The following is a 15,546-nucleotide window of genomic DNA, read 5'->3' on the forward strand; positions in this document are numbered from 1 at the left end:
GAATTCGGGACCTCAGAGTGCAGTGGATGCTGGGACAGTGAGCAAATTTAAGAGGGGCTAAGGAGGGGTTGGGCAGATTTTTAATGGGTTGAAGATTTACGGAGAATGGGCAGGACGGTGGAGTCAAGGCCATGATGAGACCAGCCATGATCATATTGAACGGTTGAGCTGGCTCGAGGCGCTAAATTGCCTACTCCTGCTCCCAGTTCTTATGCTGATATTAGGAACATATTAGCCATGATCGAAAGACGGAGCAGACTCGATGGGCCGAATGGCCTATTCCTGCTCCAATATTTTATGGTCTTATGGTCCTTGATCTGATAAAATTCGTAACAAGGGACCTTGTGAGAACGTTACTGTATCTTCCTTCCTGCTGATATATACTTTAGGAGAAGTAAGGATCAAATAAATGAATTGTGAATAAAGGTTTAGTAAATGTAACTAAAATCTCACAATTATAGTTCCCAATATGCGTCTGTGAAAGCAATTTACAGAGCTGAACTGATGACAGATGATCGATCAGGGTCCCTGAAGTGGGACTCCCTATAGTAGTTTGTAATCAGGCATTGTTCACCTAACTGTGTGGTGTTGAAAAAATAGGGGGGTTAATACTTAACAATGTTAGACCGTTTCTAAAGGATTTTAGACAAATAATTCAAAGGCACAAGTCTCCAAGCAGAATTTACAATATAGCAACCAAAGAAAATACAACGTAACGGACTGAGAACAAGAAAAGTTTTTTGACCGCAATAACTCACTGCATACGTACAGCAGAGATTAAACCCATTATGAAGGAAGGCAGAACTGTCCAATACCACAACCAGTCTGCTATTCAAAGTAAGTTTTGAAGCTCTTAATCAAAAGGTACAAATTAAACATTAGAAGCCAATCATGCTATCTGAATAATAAACTTTACATTGCTGTGTTCATATGGTAATCTTGAATACTACATCTCATCAAATTAAACAAAATTCAGAAAAGATGATTACATACAATTAGGATTACTGTTAAGGTTACAGATTCAATCTTGCAATTTATATCAAGAATTATGGTAAATGGCAGCACCATATTTGTGGTGGTGTTAATCGTACTGTATTGCACGTTGGCCAATATGATATTAGTTATAGATCTGTGTCCAACTCAGTCCTTGATGCAAATTCAGATTGTGTTTTGGACTTGATGGGGTGGGGAGGGTGGTGTGTGGAGAAATACTCTCTAATGGCTGGAGTCAAATGTTACTCAAAGGAAGATGGCTGTTGCTGTTGAAGATTAATCATATTAGTCCCAGGGCATCTTTGAAAAAGTTCCCCAGGGCAGCATCCTAAGCACAATCGTCTTCACCTTCCTTCCACAAGGTCAGAAGTGGGGCTCTTCACTGATGATTGCACAGTATTGAGCTCCATTTGCAATTCCTCAGATAATGAAGCAGTTCACATGAAGCGGGACTAGGACAACATCCAGGCCATGGCCGATTAGTGGCTTTAACATTCTTAATCGTGCCCAACAAGTTCCTGGCAATAACCATTTCCAAAAAGAGAATCTAACAAAACCCGAGACTGTTGGAAACTGTCTGCAGGTCTGGCAGCATCCGTAGGGAGAGAAAACAGGGATAATGTTTTGAGTCTGTATGATTCTTCAGAGCTAAAGAAAGGGAGCATATATGTTGGATTGTATATTGTACAAGAGGAGGTGGAAAGAGTAGGCCAGTAATTGGTGTGAGCTACGAGAGATTGTAACAAAGATGTAGCAAAACTTAAGAAGTGACAGATGGCTCAGTGGGTGAGAGGGATGGAAGGATTTTGCATGGAGACAAAAAAAATGTTTGGGATATATTAAATAGGGTTAAAATGAAGTAGGTGCAAGTGAAACATTACTTCATGTTAAAGGAGTGCTTGGGGCCTTGAACACTAGGAGGGAGGAGGTAAAGGGCTTCTTGTATTCTTGTACCTTATGCGGTTGCATGGGAAGGTGCCATGGGAAGGGGATGGAGAGTTGAAGTGGATCAGGTGTCATGGAAGGAGCAATCCCTGCGGAATGCTGGTGGTGGTGGTGGTGGGGGGGGGGGGGGGGGGGGGGGGGGGGGGGAAGAGGGAAGAGTTAGGAAAAATGTGTTTTGTGCTGGCATCACACTCGAGTTGGCAAGTGATGGAGAATGATTTTTTTGAATGCAGAGGCCGGTGTGGTGGGAAGTGACGACAAGGGGGACCCTATCATGGTTATGGGAGGGAGGAGATTGGGTAAGGGCAGAAGTGTGGGAAATGGGTCGAGCCTTAATGCGTGCCCCGTCAACCACATGAGGGGGAAACTTTTGACAGTGGCATCATCAGAACAGATGTGATGGAGGCGGAGGAACTGGGAAAATCTAACCGTGTCAACTTGACATATAAACATATTACTGTCACCAAATTCTCCACCAACAATATCCTGCAGGATTACCATTGACCAGAAACTGAAGTGGAACAGCCACATAAATGTTATGTTATTCAGATTCCAGCATATGCAGTATTTTGCTTTTGCATACTTTATGATTGCAGTTGATGTTACTACTGGACGGAAGGTCCCAGAATGGAACCCTGACCCAAAAGACCATAACTTTTACTTTTGTTTAGAAAACGTGGATGAACAGTCACAGGACTGCCAATTATCTTTCAACAACGGAAAAAAATACATTTAAACATCACATGTTTGACTATAATGCAATACTCCTTCACTCCACTTATCTTCGCAAGTGTACACAGATTTCAAAGATAACACAATTTACAAAATATATCTTATGCTATAATTTTCTCAGTAAATACAGTCCCTGTAATCTGACACGCTGTGGTCAGACATATCTCACTCTGAAACCTAGTTGTAGATGCCATTCAATCGAACATCTGTAGATTTCTCCTCAATCTCCCCAGTTGATTATTACACTGTGGGTGGCACAGTGGTTAGCACTGCTGCCTCACGGCGCCAAGAACCAAGGTTTGATCCCAGCCCTGGATCACTGTCCGTGTGGAGTTTGCACATTCTCCCCCGTGTCTGTTTGGGTCTCACAACCACAACCCAAAAAGATGTGCAGGATAGGTGGATTGGCCAAGCTAAATTGCCCTTTAATTGGGAAAAAAAAAAGATTGGGTACTAAATTTAAAAAAAAAAATTATTACACTGCGAGTCAACTGATCTCACCGGACCCCGGCATCCACATGAGTGTTTCCGAACTCCACTCTTGGAAAAAGCCAGCCTTAGAATCTTCTTTCAAACAATGCCTTCCCTCATCTGTTTCCAGAAAGGATACTCTTTCAGGATTTACTAATCTCCTTTCAATATTCTTTTGTTTTGAATAACCTTGAGCTTTTAAACTTTCGCACAATCTCGCAGGGATCCAGCCACAAATTGATTTAACTTTTACCCCTCAGGCTGTAGTTAAGATATCACCAACATTTAGGATTATTAAAAATCTCTCCGGCTTCTCATTAACCAACTTTGCCAGGTCAGCACATTTTAGCTCTGACTTTAACTCCAATCAATTGTACCCCGTTTCAATTCCAATTCCTCGGACTTCAAACTTCCTGGAATTTCTCTTTACATTCCCTGGTTTCTAAAACAAACTGTCCTTTCGCCTCTCTGGGACTTGCATTCTTATCCATTACTCTGTTGTTCTGCTTCTGTTTCTGGCATAAATGAGAGGACTATTCTCTCTCTAGCTTCGAAGTTCCTTCTGCTCTGGGTTCAGTTACACACAACTCAAAAGGTACTTTCTTAAAGGTGACCCCTGGTTGCTAAGTAACAGCCAATTCTTTCTCCAAGCTCTTGTTTACTTTTCATGTCAGAACCCCAAGCACAATAAAATGAAACCAAAACCCTCCAAACATGCAAACACCGTTGTTTAACATGAACCTAACTAGAGTTTTTATCCTTTCTTACACAGACATATTAAATTCAACTCACTTAAATCTATACCATTTTTCTAGTATTCAACAATACAAACATAGATTACTTAAAACTACCTTTGCTTCCTGATACCTAAATGACATGGCTACCAGAGCAAGTCCATAGGCTGGGTATATTCAGTGGGGAGTTACTCAACTCCTGATCCATCACTCAACACCATCCTCCTTCCCGACTCCAAGCCTTTCCACCACCTACAATGTACCAGTCAAGAGTGATGAAATACTATGAATCTGCCTTGACGGGTGCAGCTTAAACACTCGGGCAACTCAACAGCATCCAGGATAAAGCTGTCCACTTGATCAAACGCCCATTGACGACCGTAAACTTCTACATCTTCAACTACCAGAGGACTGTGGTGGCAGAGTTTGGTACCTATCAAAGGCTTCTTTTATCTCACCTACCAAACGCATGACCACCTAGAAGGACAAGGGCAGCAGTGCATAAGAAAACCATCATCTTCAAGTTCCCCAAGTCATGCACCATCCTGACTTGGGACATATATTGCCAAACGTCCATCGTCATTGGACCAAAATCCTGCAACTCCCTACCCAACAGCATTATGGGAGCATCTTCATCATGTGGAACACAGCAAGTAAAGAAGGCAGCTCACCACTACTTTTTCCAAGGGCAACACGTGTTCAGGATTAAACGTTGGTCTTGCTAGTGTCACCTATATCCTGAGAATTAATATATGATAACTTGCCTTCATATCGCTCAACATCATTTTTTAAAAATGGTTCAAAGTAAGAATAAGTAGTCTATGAAGTCATACACAAACAAATTAGATCTACTTTTCTTTTATAAGAAAATTGTTTAAAAAGTAGAATCATAGAATAATACAGAAGACCATTTGGTCAATGGCGACTGCACTGGCTCTTTTGAAGAGCAATCCAGTTAGTCACACTCACTTGCACTTTCCCTATTTTTATACAATTCATTATACAATTTCCTGGGGCTGTAAATTTGCTTTCCCTGCACAACATTTGAGATTTTCCAATGTGCAGTAATGCATAGACAGAATGGATTAGAGGCCTTTGAAAGATGGAATTGTCGGTATCTACAACGGTAACATTTTTGGTAAATGGGATGGAAGAAATGGTGCCGTATAAATCAGATTCCAGACATGCATGCCTGTCGTACAAATGTAACACACTTTTCCTAAGGAACCAATGTGAAAACTCTGTAGAATACAAATATTTACACACTGGGAATTTATGATATTGCTCATTTTAAAATAATCCGTTAAACAAGCGAACTTAAAATCCCGATTTCAGACATCTTTTCTGATCCATAACTTGGGTGCCAAATTGTAATCTTTTGAACCATGAAATACTCTATGAAAACTATTAATTAAGCATGTATGAATCTGCGGTAGGGCAAACCAAAACCGTTCATCTACAACACAAGTAATTAAGACACCTATCACTGTTCCTCTGGAAATAATTGCTTATAATGGAGTGACATTTATTAACATATTCTAAAACATTCATCCATAATAATGTTACACAACATCAGCATAATGTTAAGATTCTGATGAATGAAAATTCACTTGATTCTTTACATAGAGCTTCCTGAATTCTGAAACCGTCATTAAAAGTTAAACGCCAGTTTCCGGGGAGTCATGAACTGTTTCACCATTTCGTCGGTCACCTGCTTGCGTCGTGTTTGGTGTGCTGCGATGATAGGCTGCAGTGTTTCAATAAGTATCTTCTTCAGCTCTCCTGTAAGGAGCTTGCCACTTGAATAATCCTAAATAAAGGAATTCTTAGAAGTAATCAATATGTATTAAAATTACTAAGATAATTATGGATAAGGTAGGTCATTCAATGCATCTTAATTCATCCATCCAGAAAGAACTCAGCCTTTCCCCTTGCAGCATTCAATTCCTTCTTAATTAAATGTAAGATTTTCTCCTCCAATACCTCTACAAAATAACATTGCTAATACTTCTTTCCAAAATGAAAAGCCAGAGTTTTGACAGTTTTCAGAACTTAAAACCACTAGGGCGGCACTGCTGCCTTCGGCGCTGAGGACCCAGGTTCGATCTCGGCCCGAGGTCACTGTTTGTTTGGAGTTTGCGTTTTCTCCCCGTGTCTGCATGGGTTTCACCCCTCCAACCCAAAGATGTGCATGGTAGGTGGATTGGCCACGCTAAAATTGTCCCTCAATTGGAAAAAAAAATAATTGGCTACTCTAAATTAATTTTTTTAAAAATCTTAAAACTACTGAAGTTAGGAGTAAGCGACGATGCTGTTCTTTGCGTCAAAGTGAATCAACGTGGTTGTTCTTTGCGCTAGGGCTATGCAACATGGCTGTACTTTGCGCCATGGCTAAGCGATGTCGCAGTTCTGTGTCAAGGCGAATCAACATGGTTGTTCTTTGCACCAGGGCTATGCGACGTAACTGCTCGTTGCATCAGGGCTAAGTGACGTGGCTGCTCTTTGCACCAGGGCTAAGTGACATGGCTGCTCTTTGCACCAGGGCTAAGCGACGTGGCTGCTCTTTGCACCAGGGCTAAGCGACATGGCTGCTCTTTGCACCAGGACTAAGCGACATGGCTGCTCTTTGCACCAGGGCTAAGCGACACGGCTGCTCTTTGCACCAGGGCTAAGTGACATGGCTGCTCTTTGCACCAGGGCTAAGCGACATGGCTGCTCTTTGCACCAGGGCTAAGTGACATGGCTGCTCTTTGCACCAGGGCTAAGCAACATGGATGCTCTTTGCCCCAGGGCTAAGCAACATGGCTGCTCTTTGCACCAAGGCTAAGCGACATGGATGCTCTTTGCCCCAGGGCTAAGCAACATGGCTGCTCTTTGCACCAGGGCTAAGCGATGTGGCTGAATATAGCTGATAAAATATGATCATGGTCTCCTCTGACTTTTATTGTACTGTGTTGGCAATATAGCTCAACATCTAGTGTCTTTGTTGATGGCTGTACTGTATTTGTTTGACAAGTTGAACATTGATTCTTAATACTGTACGTCTTAGAAACAGGGGCAGGAATAGTCCGTTCAAGGCTGTTCCATAATATCATTGCTCATCTTCTATCTCACTCCACTTTTCCACACTGTACCCACTCCATTGGTATCCAAAAATCTGTCTTGAACATGCTCAATTATTGTGCATTCACAGCTATGCAATCCAAAGATTCACACCTCTTTGATAGAATAAACTTCTCATCTCAGTGCTGATTGACTGACTCTTTTAATCTGAGATTTTGAACTCTAGATTCTTCAATCAGGAGGAACATCCTCCCAGCAGCCACACTGTCAAGCCCCTTGAGGATTTTATATATTTCAAAGAGATCACTTATCTTCCAAACTCTGCGGTATATGGATCTAGTCTATTCCATTCCCTTCATGCACCAATCGCCCATTCGGGAGTCTATCTAGTGAACCTTTGTTGTACTCCCTCTAAATTATATCCATCCTTGGGGAAGGAGGCCAAAATCTGCACAAAATACTCCATTTTATGAATACTTCTTTACTCTTGTACTCCAATTCTTTTGTAATAAAGACGAACATGCCATTTGCTTTCCTAATTGCTTGCTGTGATTTGGATCCAAGGACACCCAACTTCCTTAGAATACCAACATTTTCCCCTTTCTCGCCATTTATGACAAGATTTTGCTTCTTTATTTTTCCTACCATAGTGGATAACTTTATGTTACATGGTCACATGAAAACCCATGGCAGAAACCTGAACCCTGAGTAGACGTCACCTTGACTCACGAGATAGCTGCTGCCACCAATTTTCCATTATAATGTCTCCTGTCTCTGCCTCTAACAGGTCCACGTTTACTGCTGTTAATCTTTTTCTTTTTACCGGTCTAGGGAAGCTTTCACAATTCGTTCATTTATCTTCTGTTCACTCTCATATTGTATTTTCTGTCACATTTTTAAGCATTCTTTGCTGAACTCAAATCCTCAAACTTACTTTTTTTTGTCAATGTTTGAAACTGCTTCCTTTAATCTAACTTCTTGTTAGCCATAGTTGGAACACTTTTCCATGAAGTTTTTATCCTTCAAGGGAAATGTATATTTGTTGCAATTTATGAATTATTTTTCAATATTTGTCATTGTCTATCTACTATTATACTTTTCAATCTAATTTCTCAATGTACCTTGACCTACTTGGCCCTCATACCTACATAATTTGCTTCATTTCCACATAGGGGGAGGGATTGTCTCATCCTGAGGCTGAGTGTTGACGCCGTCGTAAACGCCGTCATGTGTGGCCTCAGGATCAGCACTTCTGGCCCCTCCAGGGGGCAAGCATGGCACTGGAGCGACCAACGCCGCTCCAGCTGCCGATCCCGGCATCAAACTAGGGTTTTAAACTAATGAATTGATTGTGGGAGGAGGATTCGGGAATGGTAAATTCAAAAGCAATTGTATGAATATCAAGGCTGGAAAACAAGATGGTTATTTGGATCAAATTGGATCAGGAAGAGATTTGGGGCTTAGCAAAAGTTTATAGGGCATTCGTCACCAAAGTGCCATCAAGGGAAATAGAAATGAATTAATAGAACAGATAGAAATAAATAGGTTTAGAGGGCAGCACGGTGGCACAATGGTTGTCAAGAGGAAGAAGGAGGCTTATGTAAAGATGAGACGTGAAGGTTCAGTTAGGGCGCTTGAGAGTTACAAGTTAGCCAGGGAGGACCTAAAGAGAGAGCTAAGAAGAGCCAGGAGGGGACATGAGAAGTCCTTGGCAGGTAGGATCAAGGAAAACCCTAAAACTTTCTATAGGTATGTCAGGAAAAAAGAATGACTAGGGTAAGAGTAGGGCCAGTCAAGGACAGTAGTGAGAAGTTGTGCGTCGAGTCCGAGGAGATAGGAAGCATTAAATGAATATTTTTCGTCAGTATTCACACAGGACAAAGACAATGTTGTCGAGGAGAATACTGAGATACAGGCTACTAGATTAGACGGGATTGAGATTCATAAGGAGGAGGTGTTAGCAATTCTTGAAAGTGTGAAAATAGATAAGTCCCCTGGGCCGGATGGGATTTATCCTAGGATTCTCTGGGAAGCTAGGGAGGATATTGCTGAGCCTTTGGCTTTGATCTTTATGTCGTCATTGTCTACAGGAATAGTGCCAGAAGACTGGAAGATAGCAAATGTTGTCCCCTTGTTCAAGAAGGGGAGTAGAGACAACCCCGGCAATTATAGACCAGCGAGCCTTACTTCTGTTGTGGGCAAAGTCTTGGAAAGGATTATAAGAGATAGGATTTATAATCATCTAGAAAGGAATAATTTGATTAGGGATAGTCAACACGGTTTTGTGAAGGGTAGGTCATGCCTCACAAACCTTATCGAGTTCTTTGAGAAGGTGACCAAACAGGTGGACGAGGGTAAAGCAGTTGATGTGGTGTATATGGATTTCAGTAAAGCGTTTGATAAGGTTCCCCACGGTAGGCTATTGCAGGAAATACGGTGGCATGGGATTGAGGGTGATTTAGCAGTTTGGATCAGAAATTGGCTAGCTGTAAGAAGACAGAGGGTGGTGGTTGATGGGAAATGTTCAGCCTGGGGTTCAGTTACTGGTGGTGTACCACAAGGATCTGTTTTGGAGCCACTGCTGTTTGTTATTTTTATAAATGACCTGGAGGAGGGTGTAGAAGGATGGGTGAGTAAATCTGTGGATGACACTACGGAGTTGTGGACAGTGCGGAAGAATGTTGCAGGTGACAGAGGGACATGGATAAGCTGCAGAGCGGGGCTGAGAAGTGGCAAATGGCGTGTAATGCAGAAAACTGTGAGGTCATTCATTTTGGAAGGAGTAACAGGAATACAGAGTACTGAGCTAATGGTAAGATTTTTGGTAGTGTGGATGAGCAGAGATCTCGGTGTCCACGTACATAGATTGCCACCCAGGTTGATAGGGTTGTTAAGAAGGCGTACAGTGTGTTAACTTTTATTGATGGAGGGATTGAGTTTCGGAGCCATGAGGTCATGTTGCAGCTGTACAAAACTCTGGTGCGGCCGCATTTGGAGTATTACGTGCAGTTCTGGTCGCCGCATCATAGGAAGGATGTGGAAGCATTGGAAAGGGTGCAGAGGAGATTTACCGGGATGTTGTCTGGTATGGAGGGAAGATCTTATGAGGAAAGACTGAGGGACTTGAGGCTGTTTTCGTTAGAGAGAAGGTTAAGAGGTGACTTAATAGAGGCATACAAGATGATCAGAGGATAGAATAGGGTGGACAGTGAGAGCCTTTTTCCTTGGATGATGATGGCTAGCACGAGGGGACATAGCTTTAAATTGAGGGGAGATAGATATAGGACAGATGTCAGAGGTAGGTTCTTTACTCAGAGAGTAGTAAGGGCATAGAATGTCCTGCTTGCAACAGTAGTGGCATTAAGGGCCATTTAAATGGTCATTGGATAAACATATGGATGACAAGGGAATTGTGGAGATGGGCTTTAGATTGGTTTCACAGGTCGGCGCAACACGAGGGCCGAAGGGCCTGGACTGCGCTGTAATGATCTATTGTTCTCTTTAGCCAGTACTGGTGCTAGTGCTCCATGAATTGAAAGCCCTGCCTCCCACACTGTTCTTTCAGCCATTTATTTAACCTTCTCATCAGTTTGTCCATTTGCCAATGTTTATTTTGAGGTTCTGTGTTTTAATTTCGACCAGGTCAGAGTGCTGGGGGTGGAGGTAATAAAAAGTGCTTAAATAATTTTTTTAAAATGAGATCAATTACACTGACCTGTTTTATTTTTTCCAGTTTCTCATCATCTTCTAGAAAAAAGGTCAAATACATGTAAGATACGTCCACTTCACAATTCCCACCAAACTGTTGGTGTTCTTCAATAGTATCCTTACCACCTGAAAAAGCATGCTTGTTGACCTGAGGGGAAAATACAGTTAAATTAAATACATCAATGCACTGGTAATAGTTTACTTTGAAAAAAAGATATTGTTGACACATACCTTCAATAATATTACAAAACATACTTGGACTAAACCTTGCTTATATGCAACAAGTCACCTGATGAAGGAGCTGCGCTCCGAAAGCTAGTGACTCCAAATAAACCTGTTGGGCTTTAACCTGGTGTTGTAAGATTTCTTACTACATGCAAGAAATAAGAGCCACTGTTTTGACTACCAAATAAAGAAGCAAATTTCCATCTTACATACTTGATATATGGTGAACATTACCTTTGTTTTGATTTGCTTTGGGGTATCTGTGAGGAAGATGGATGAATTGGCGTCACTGGCACTCATTTTTGTTTGTGCTCCTTGCAGAGCAGGGAAGAAGACGGAATGCAACAACGCTGGTTTTGGATAGCCAATCCTTGGAGCAACATCCCTGGTCATCCGAAAATATGGGTCCTACGTAGAAGCAATCCACGTGGTTAAACAGAATTGAGGTTTTGCTATCAAAGCTAATCTTCACCTGTGGAATATTAACTACAATCAAATTTAAGCAATTACAGGCACATAATAAAAAATAAACTTCGAAAGAGGAGAGAAGCAGTGTCAAGAGTGAGACCAGAGGATAAAAGATGCAGCAACTCAAGACTGCAGTGCAACAGCAGGAGTGGGACCAGAGCGAAGAGGCAGAGGTGAAAGCAGCGGCAGAGGGCGAACAAAAATGAAAAATAAAGTGCTTAGCATCCATGAAAATGGATAAATCACCAGGTTCAGAGAAAATGCATCCCGGATTGCCAAGGGAAACAAGATAATAAATAGTGGAAACTCTGGCCATTATTTTCCAGTGTTACCTGGCTACAGGCATGATGCTGAATATTATACCATTGTTGGGTGGCACGGTGGCCTACTGGCTAGCACTGCTGCCTCATGACGCCGAGGACCCGGGGTCGGTCCTGACCTGGGTCACTGTCCGTGTGGAGTTTGCACATTCTCCCTGTGCAGGGTAGGTGGATTGACCATGCTAAATCCCCTCTTAGTTGGGAACAAAATATATTATACCACTGTTTAAAAAGGAAAGGGTAGCCCGAGTAATTATAGGCTAGCCAGTCTAATCTTGGTGGTGAGCAAATGATTGGAAAGAATTCTGAGACACAATATAAATTACCATATAGAAAAGCATGGATTACATCATGGACAATTTGCATGGATTTGCTAAGAAAGTCATAACTGACTAACTTGACTGAATGTTTGAGGTGGTCATAAGGACTGTCACCAAGGGTAGCACATTTGATGTAGTCAACATGGACTCTACCGACTTCCGGGTGCGGCGATGACCAGCTAAGTCGCACGTTTCGGCAGCTCCCGGTGGAACGGACTTTTGGGCTCTTAATAGACCGAGGGCTGGAGAAATACCTCGAGCCATAGTGGTGAGATTTCTCCGATATAATGACAGAGATGGTCCTCAGATGGGCGAAGAAAACTCGGAACAGTAGGTGGGAGAACGCGGTGATCCGCGTATATCAAGATTGGAGTGCGGAGGTGGCGAGAAGGAGGGCGAGTTTTAATCGGGCCAAGGCGGTGCTTCACAAAAGGAAGGACAAATCTGGAATGCTGCAACCGGCAAGACTGTGAGTCACACACCAAGGGAAGCACCACGACTTTGAGACGGCAGAAGAGGCGTGGACATTTATTGTGGAGGAGCAGCTGGAATAGGCAGGCCAGAAAAAGAACGTTTGGGACAAAGTGGTGGTGTGATTACGTGGGGTGAAGGGGGGGAAAAAGGGGGAAGGGAAGATCTCTCAAGTTGTTAATCTTGCGACCCTGTAACTTTTCTCTCTTCCCCATGTCGTGGGGGGGGGGGGGGGGGGGGGGGAGGATGAGGAATTGTGGGCGCCGGCCATTAGGGGTGGGGCCAAGTGGGAAACGCAGGCTTTGTTCTAGCGCTATAGTAATCATGGCGGGAACAGGGAAGCAGGAAGGAGGGGGCCTCGCACAGTGGGGACCGAGGTCACGGGGGGAAGCCGAGGTCAGCCAGAGTTTGCTGACTTCTGGGAGCAAAATGGGGGGTGCAATTACGCTAGAAGAGGATCTAGCGGGGGGGGGGTGTTAACTGGGTTGCTGCTGCTGGGGAGAAGGGGGAGCTGGTACGGGGTGGGGTGGTCGAGGCAGGAGGGCGCCGTCGGGGGGAGATACGGCTACGTGGGAACCGGGTGAGGAGCTGGATTAAAAAAGGGGATGGCTAGTCGACAAGGGGGGGGGGGTAAAGACCCCCCCAACCCGGCTGATCACGTGGAACATGAGAGGGCTGAACGGGCCGATTAAAAGGGCACGGGTACTCGCACACCTAAAGAAATTAAAGGCAGATGTGGTTATGTTGCAGGAGACGCATTTGAAACTGATAGACCAGGTCAGACTACGCAAAGGATGGGTGGGGCAGGTGTTTCATTCGGGGTTAGACGCAAAGAACAGGGAGGTGGCTATATTAGTGGGGAAACGGGTACTGTTTGAGGCAAAGACCATAGTGGCGGATAGCGGGGGTAGATACATGATGGTGAGTGGCAGATTGCAAGGGGAGGCGGTGGTTCTAGTGAACGTATATGCCCCGAACTGGGATGATGCCAATTTTATGAGGCGAATGTTGGGACGTATCCCGGACCTAGAGGCGGGAAAGTTGGTAATGGGGGAGACTTTAATACGGTGCTGGACCCAGGGCTGGACAGATCAAGGTCCAGGACCGGGAGGAGGCCGGCTGCAGCTAGGGTGCTCAAGGACTTTATGGAGCAGATGGGAGTAGACGACCCCTGGAGATTTAGCAGGCTTAGGAGTAAGGAGTTTCGTTTTTCTCCTATGTCCATAAAGTATATTCACGGATAGACGTTTTTGTTTTGGGAAGGGCGCTGATCCCGAAGGTGACAGGGACGGAGTACACGGCTATAGCTATCTCGGACCACGCTCCACATTGGGTGGACCTGGAGATAGGGGAGGAAAAAGAACAGCACCCGCCCTGGAGAATGGACATGGGACTATTGGCAGATGAGGGGGTATGTTTAAGGGTGAGGGGGTGTATTGAAAGGTACTTGGAGCTTAATGACAATGGGGAGGTTCAGGTGGGAGTGGTCTGGGAGGCGTTGAAGGCAGTGGTTAGAGGGGAGCTGATATCTATTAGGGCACATAAAAGGAAAGCAGGAGGGTAGGGAAAGGGAGCGGTTGCTGAAAGAACTTTTGAGGGTGGACAGACAATATGCAGAGGCACCGGAGGAGGGACTGGACAGGGAAAGGCAAAGGCTACATGTAGAATTTGACTTGTTGACTACGGGTAATGCAGAGGCACAATGGAGGAAGGCACAAGGTGTACAGTATGAATATGGGGAGAAGGCGAGCCGGTTGCCGGCCCACCAACTGAGGAAGAGGGGAGCAGCGAAGGAGATGGGGGGGGGTGAGAGACGAGGAGGGAGAGATGGAGCGGGGAGCGGAGAGAGTGAATGGGGTGTTCAAGGTATTCTACGAAAGATTATATAAAGCTCAGCCCCCGGAAAGAAAGGAGAGAATGATGCGCTTTCTGGATCAGCTGGAATTCCCTAAGGTGGAGGAGCAGGAGAGGGCGGGACTGGGAGCACAGATTGAGATGGAGGAGGTAGTGAAAGGGATTGGGAGCATGCAGGCGGGGAAGGCCCCGGGACCAGACGGATTCCCGGTGGAATTTTATAGGAAGTATATGGACTTGCTGGCCCCGCTTCTGACGAGAACCTTTAATGAGGCTAGGGAAAGGGGGCAGTTGCCCCCGACTATGTCAGAGGCAAAGATATCGCTCCTCCTAAAGAAGGAAAAAGACCCGCTGCAATGCGGGTCCTATAGGCCCATTTCTCTTTTAAATGTGGATGCTAAGATTCTGGCCAAGGTAATGGCGACGAGGATAGAGGACTGTGTCCCGGGGGTGGTACATGAGGACCAACTGGGTTTGTGAAGGGGAGACAGCTGAACACGAACATACGGAGGTTGCTAGGGGTAATGATGATGCCCCCGCCAGAGGGGGAAGCGGAGATAGTGGTGGCGATGGATGCCGAGAAAGCATTTGACAGAGTGGAGTGGGATTATCTGTGGGAGGTGCTGAGGAGATTTAGCTTCGGAGATGGATATATCGGATGGGTACAGCTGCTGTATATTGACTGGAAGGCCATTTCCAGTGGTGTCCTGCAGGGCTTATTACTAGAACCCTAATCAGGTGGGCAGACAAATGGAATTCATTCCAAAGATAAAAGTGCGATTTGGAATGTTTGGGCAGGACGAACATACACACTCCAGGAATTCATCTGCCACAGTATCGTTGCTAATTTGATTTGCATAATTTATATGTAGATTAAAGTCCCCCATGAATTCTACAGCACCCTTGTTACATGCATTTGAATTTCCTGTTTAATGTATTCCTACCGTACTACTACTGGAGGCCTATAAACAACTCCCACTAATGGTTTCCACCCATTGCTGCTTCTTAGCTCCACCCAGACTAATTCTACATCGAGATTTTCCAAGCCAATATCCTCTCTCACTCTTGTACTGATTTCATTCTTTGCTAACAACACCACCTCACCTCCTTTCCCTTTTTGTCTGTCCTTCCCAAATATAGAATACCCTTGGACATTCAGTTCTCAGCCGTGGTCACCCTGCAGCCATGTCTCCGTAATCGCAATCATATCATACCCATGGATATTGATTTGCGCTGTTAATT

The 15,546-nt window shown here is 44.2% G+C and overlaps 1 protein-coding gene across 2 annotated transcripts in view; it reads right to left on the reverse strand.

The window, feature by feature from the left end:
* Positions 1-668: 668 nt before the first annotated feature.
* LOC140403013 (tryptophan--tRNA ligase, cytoplasmic-like) overlaps positions 669-15,546 on the reverse strand; it is a 43,111-nt gene continuing 28,233 nt past the window's right edge. For both annotated transcript variants that reach the window (XM_072490670.1, XM_072490680.1), the window contains exons 9-11: positions 11,106-11,279; positions 10,654-10,794; positions 669-5,685 (exon numbers count right to left, since the gene is read on the reverse strand). In XM_072490670.1, coding sequence (XP_072346771.1) covers positions 5,527-5,685; positions 10,654-10,794; positions 11,106-11,279 — 474 coding nt within the window. In that variant the 3' untranslated portion in view covers positions 669-5,526. The remainder of the gene's footprint in view (positions 5,686-10,653; positions 10,795-11,105; positions 11,280-15,546) is intronic.

This window comes from Scyliorhinus torazame, chromosome 2 (genome assembly GCF_047496885.1).
Source record: "Scyliorhinus torazame isolate Kashiwa2021f chromosome 2, sScyTor2.1, whole genome shotgun sequence".
Classification (NCBI taxonomy): domain Eukaryota; kingdom Metazoa; phylum Chordata; class Chondrichthyes; order Carcharhiniformes; family Scyliorhinidae; genus Scyliorhinus; species Scyliorhinus torazame.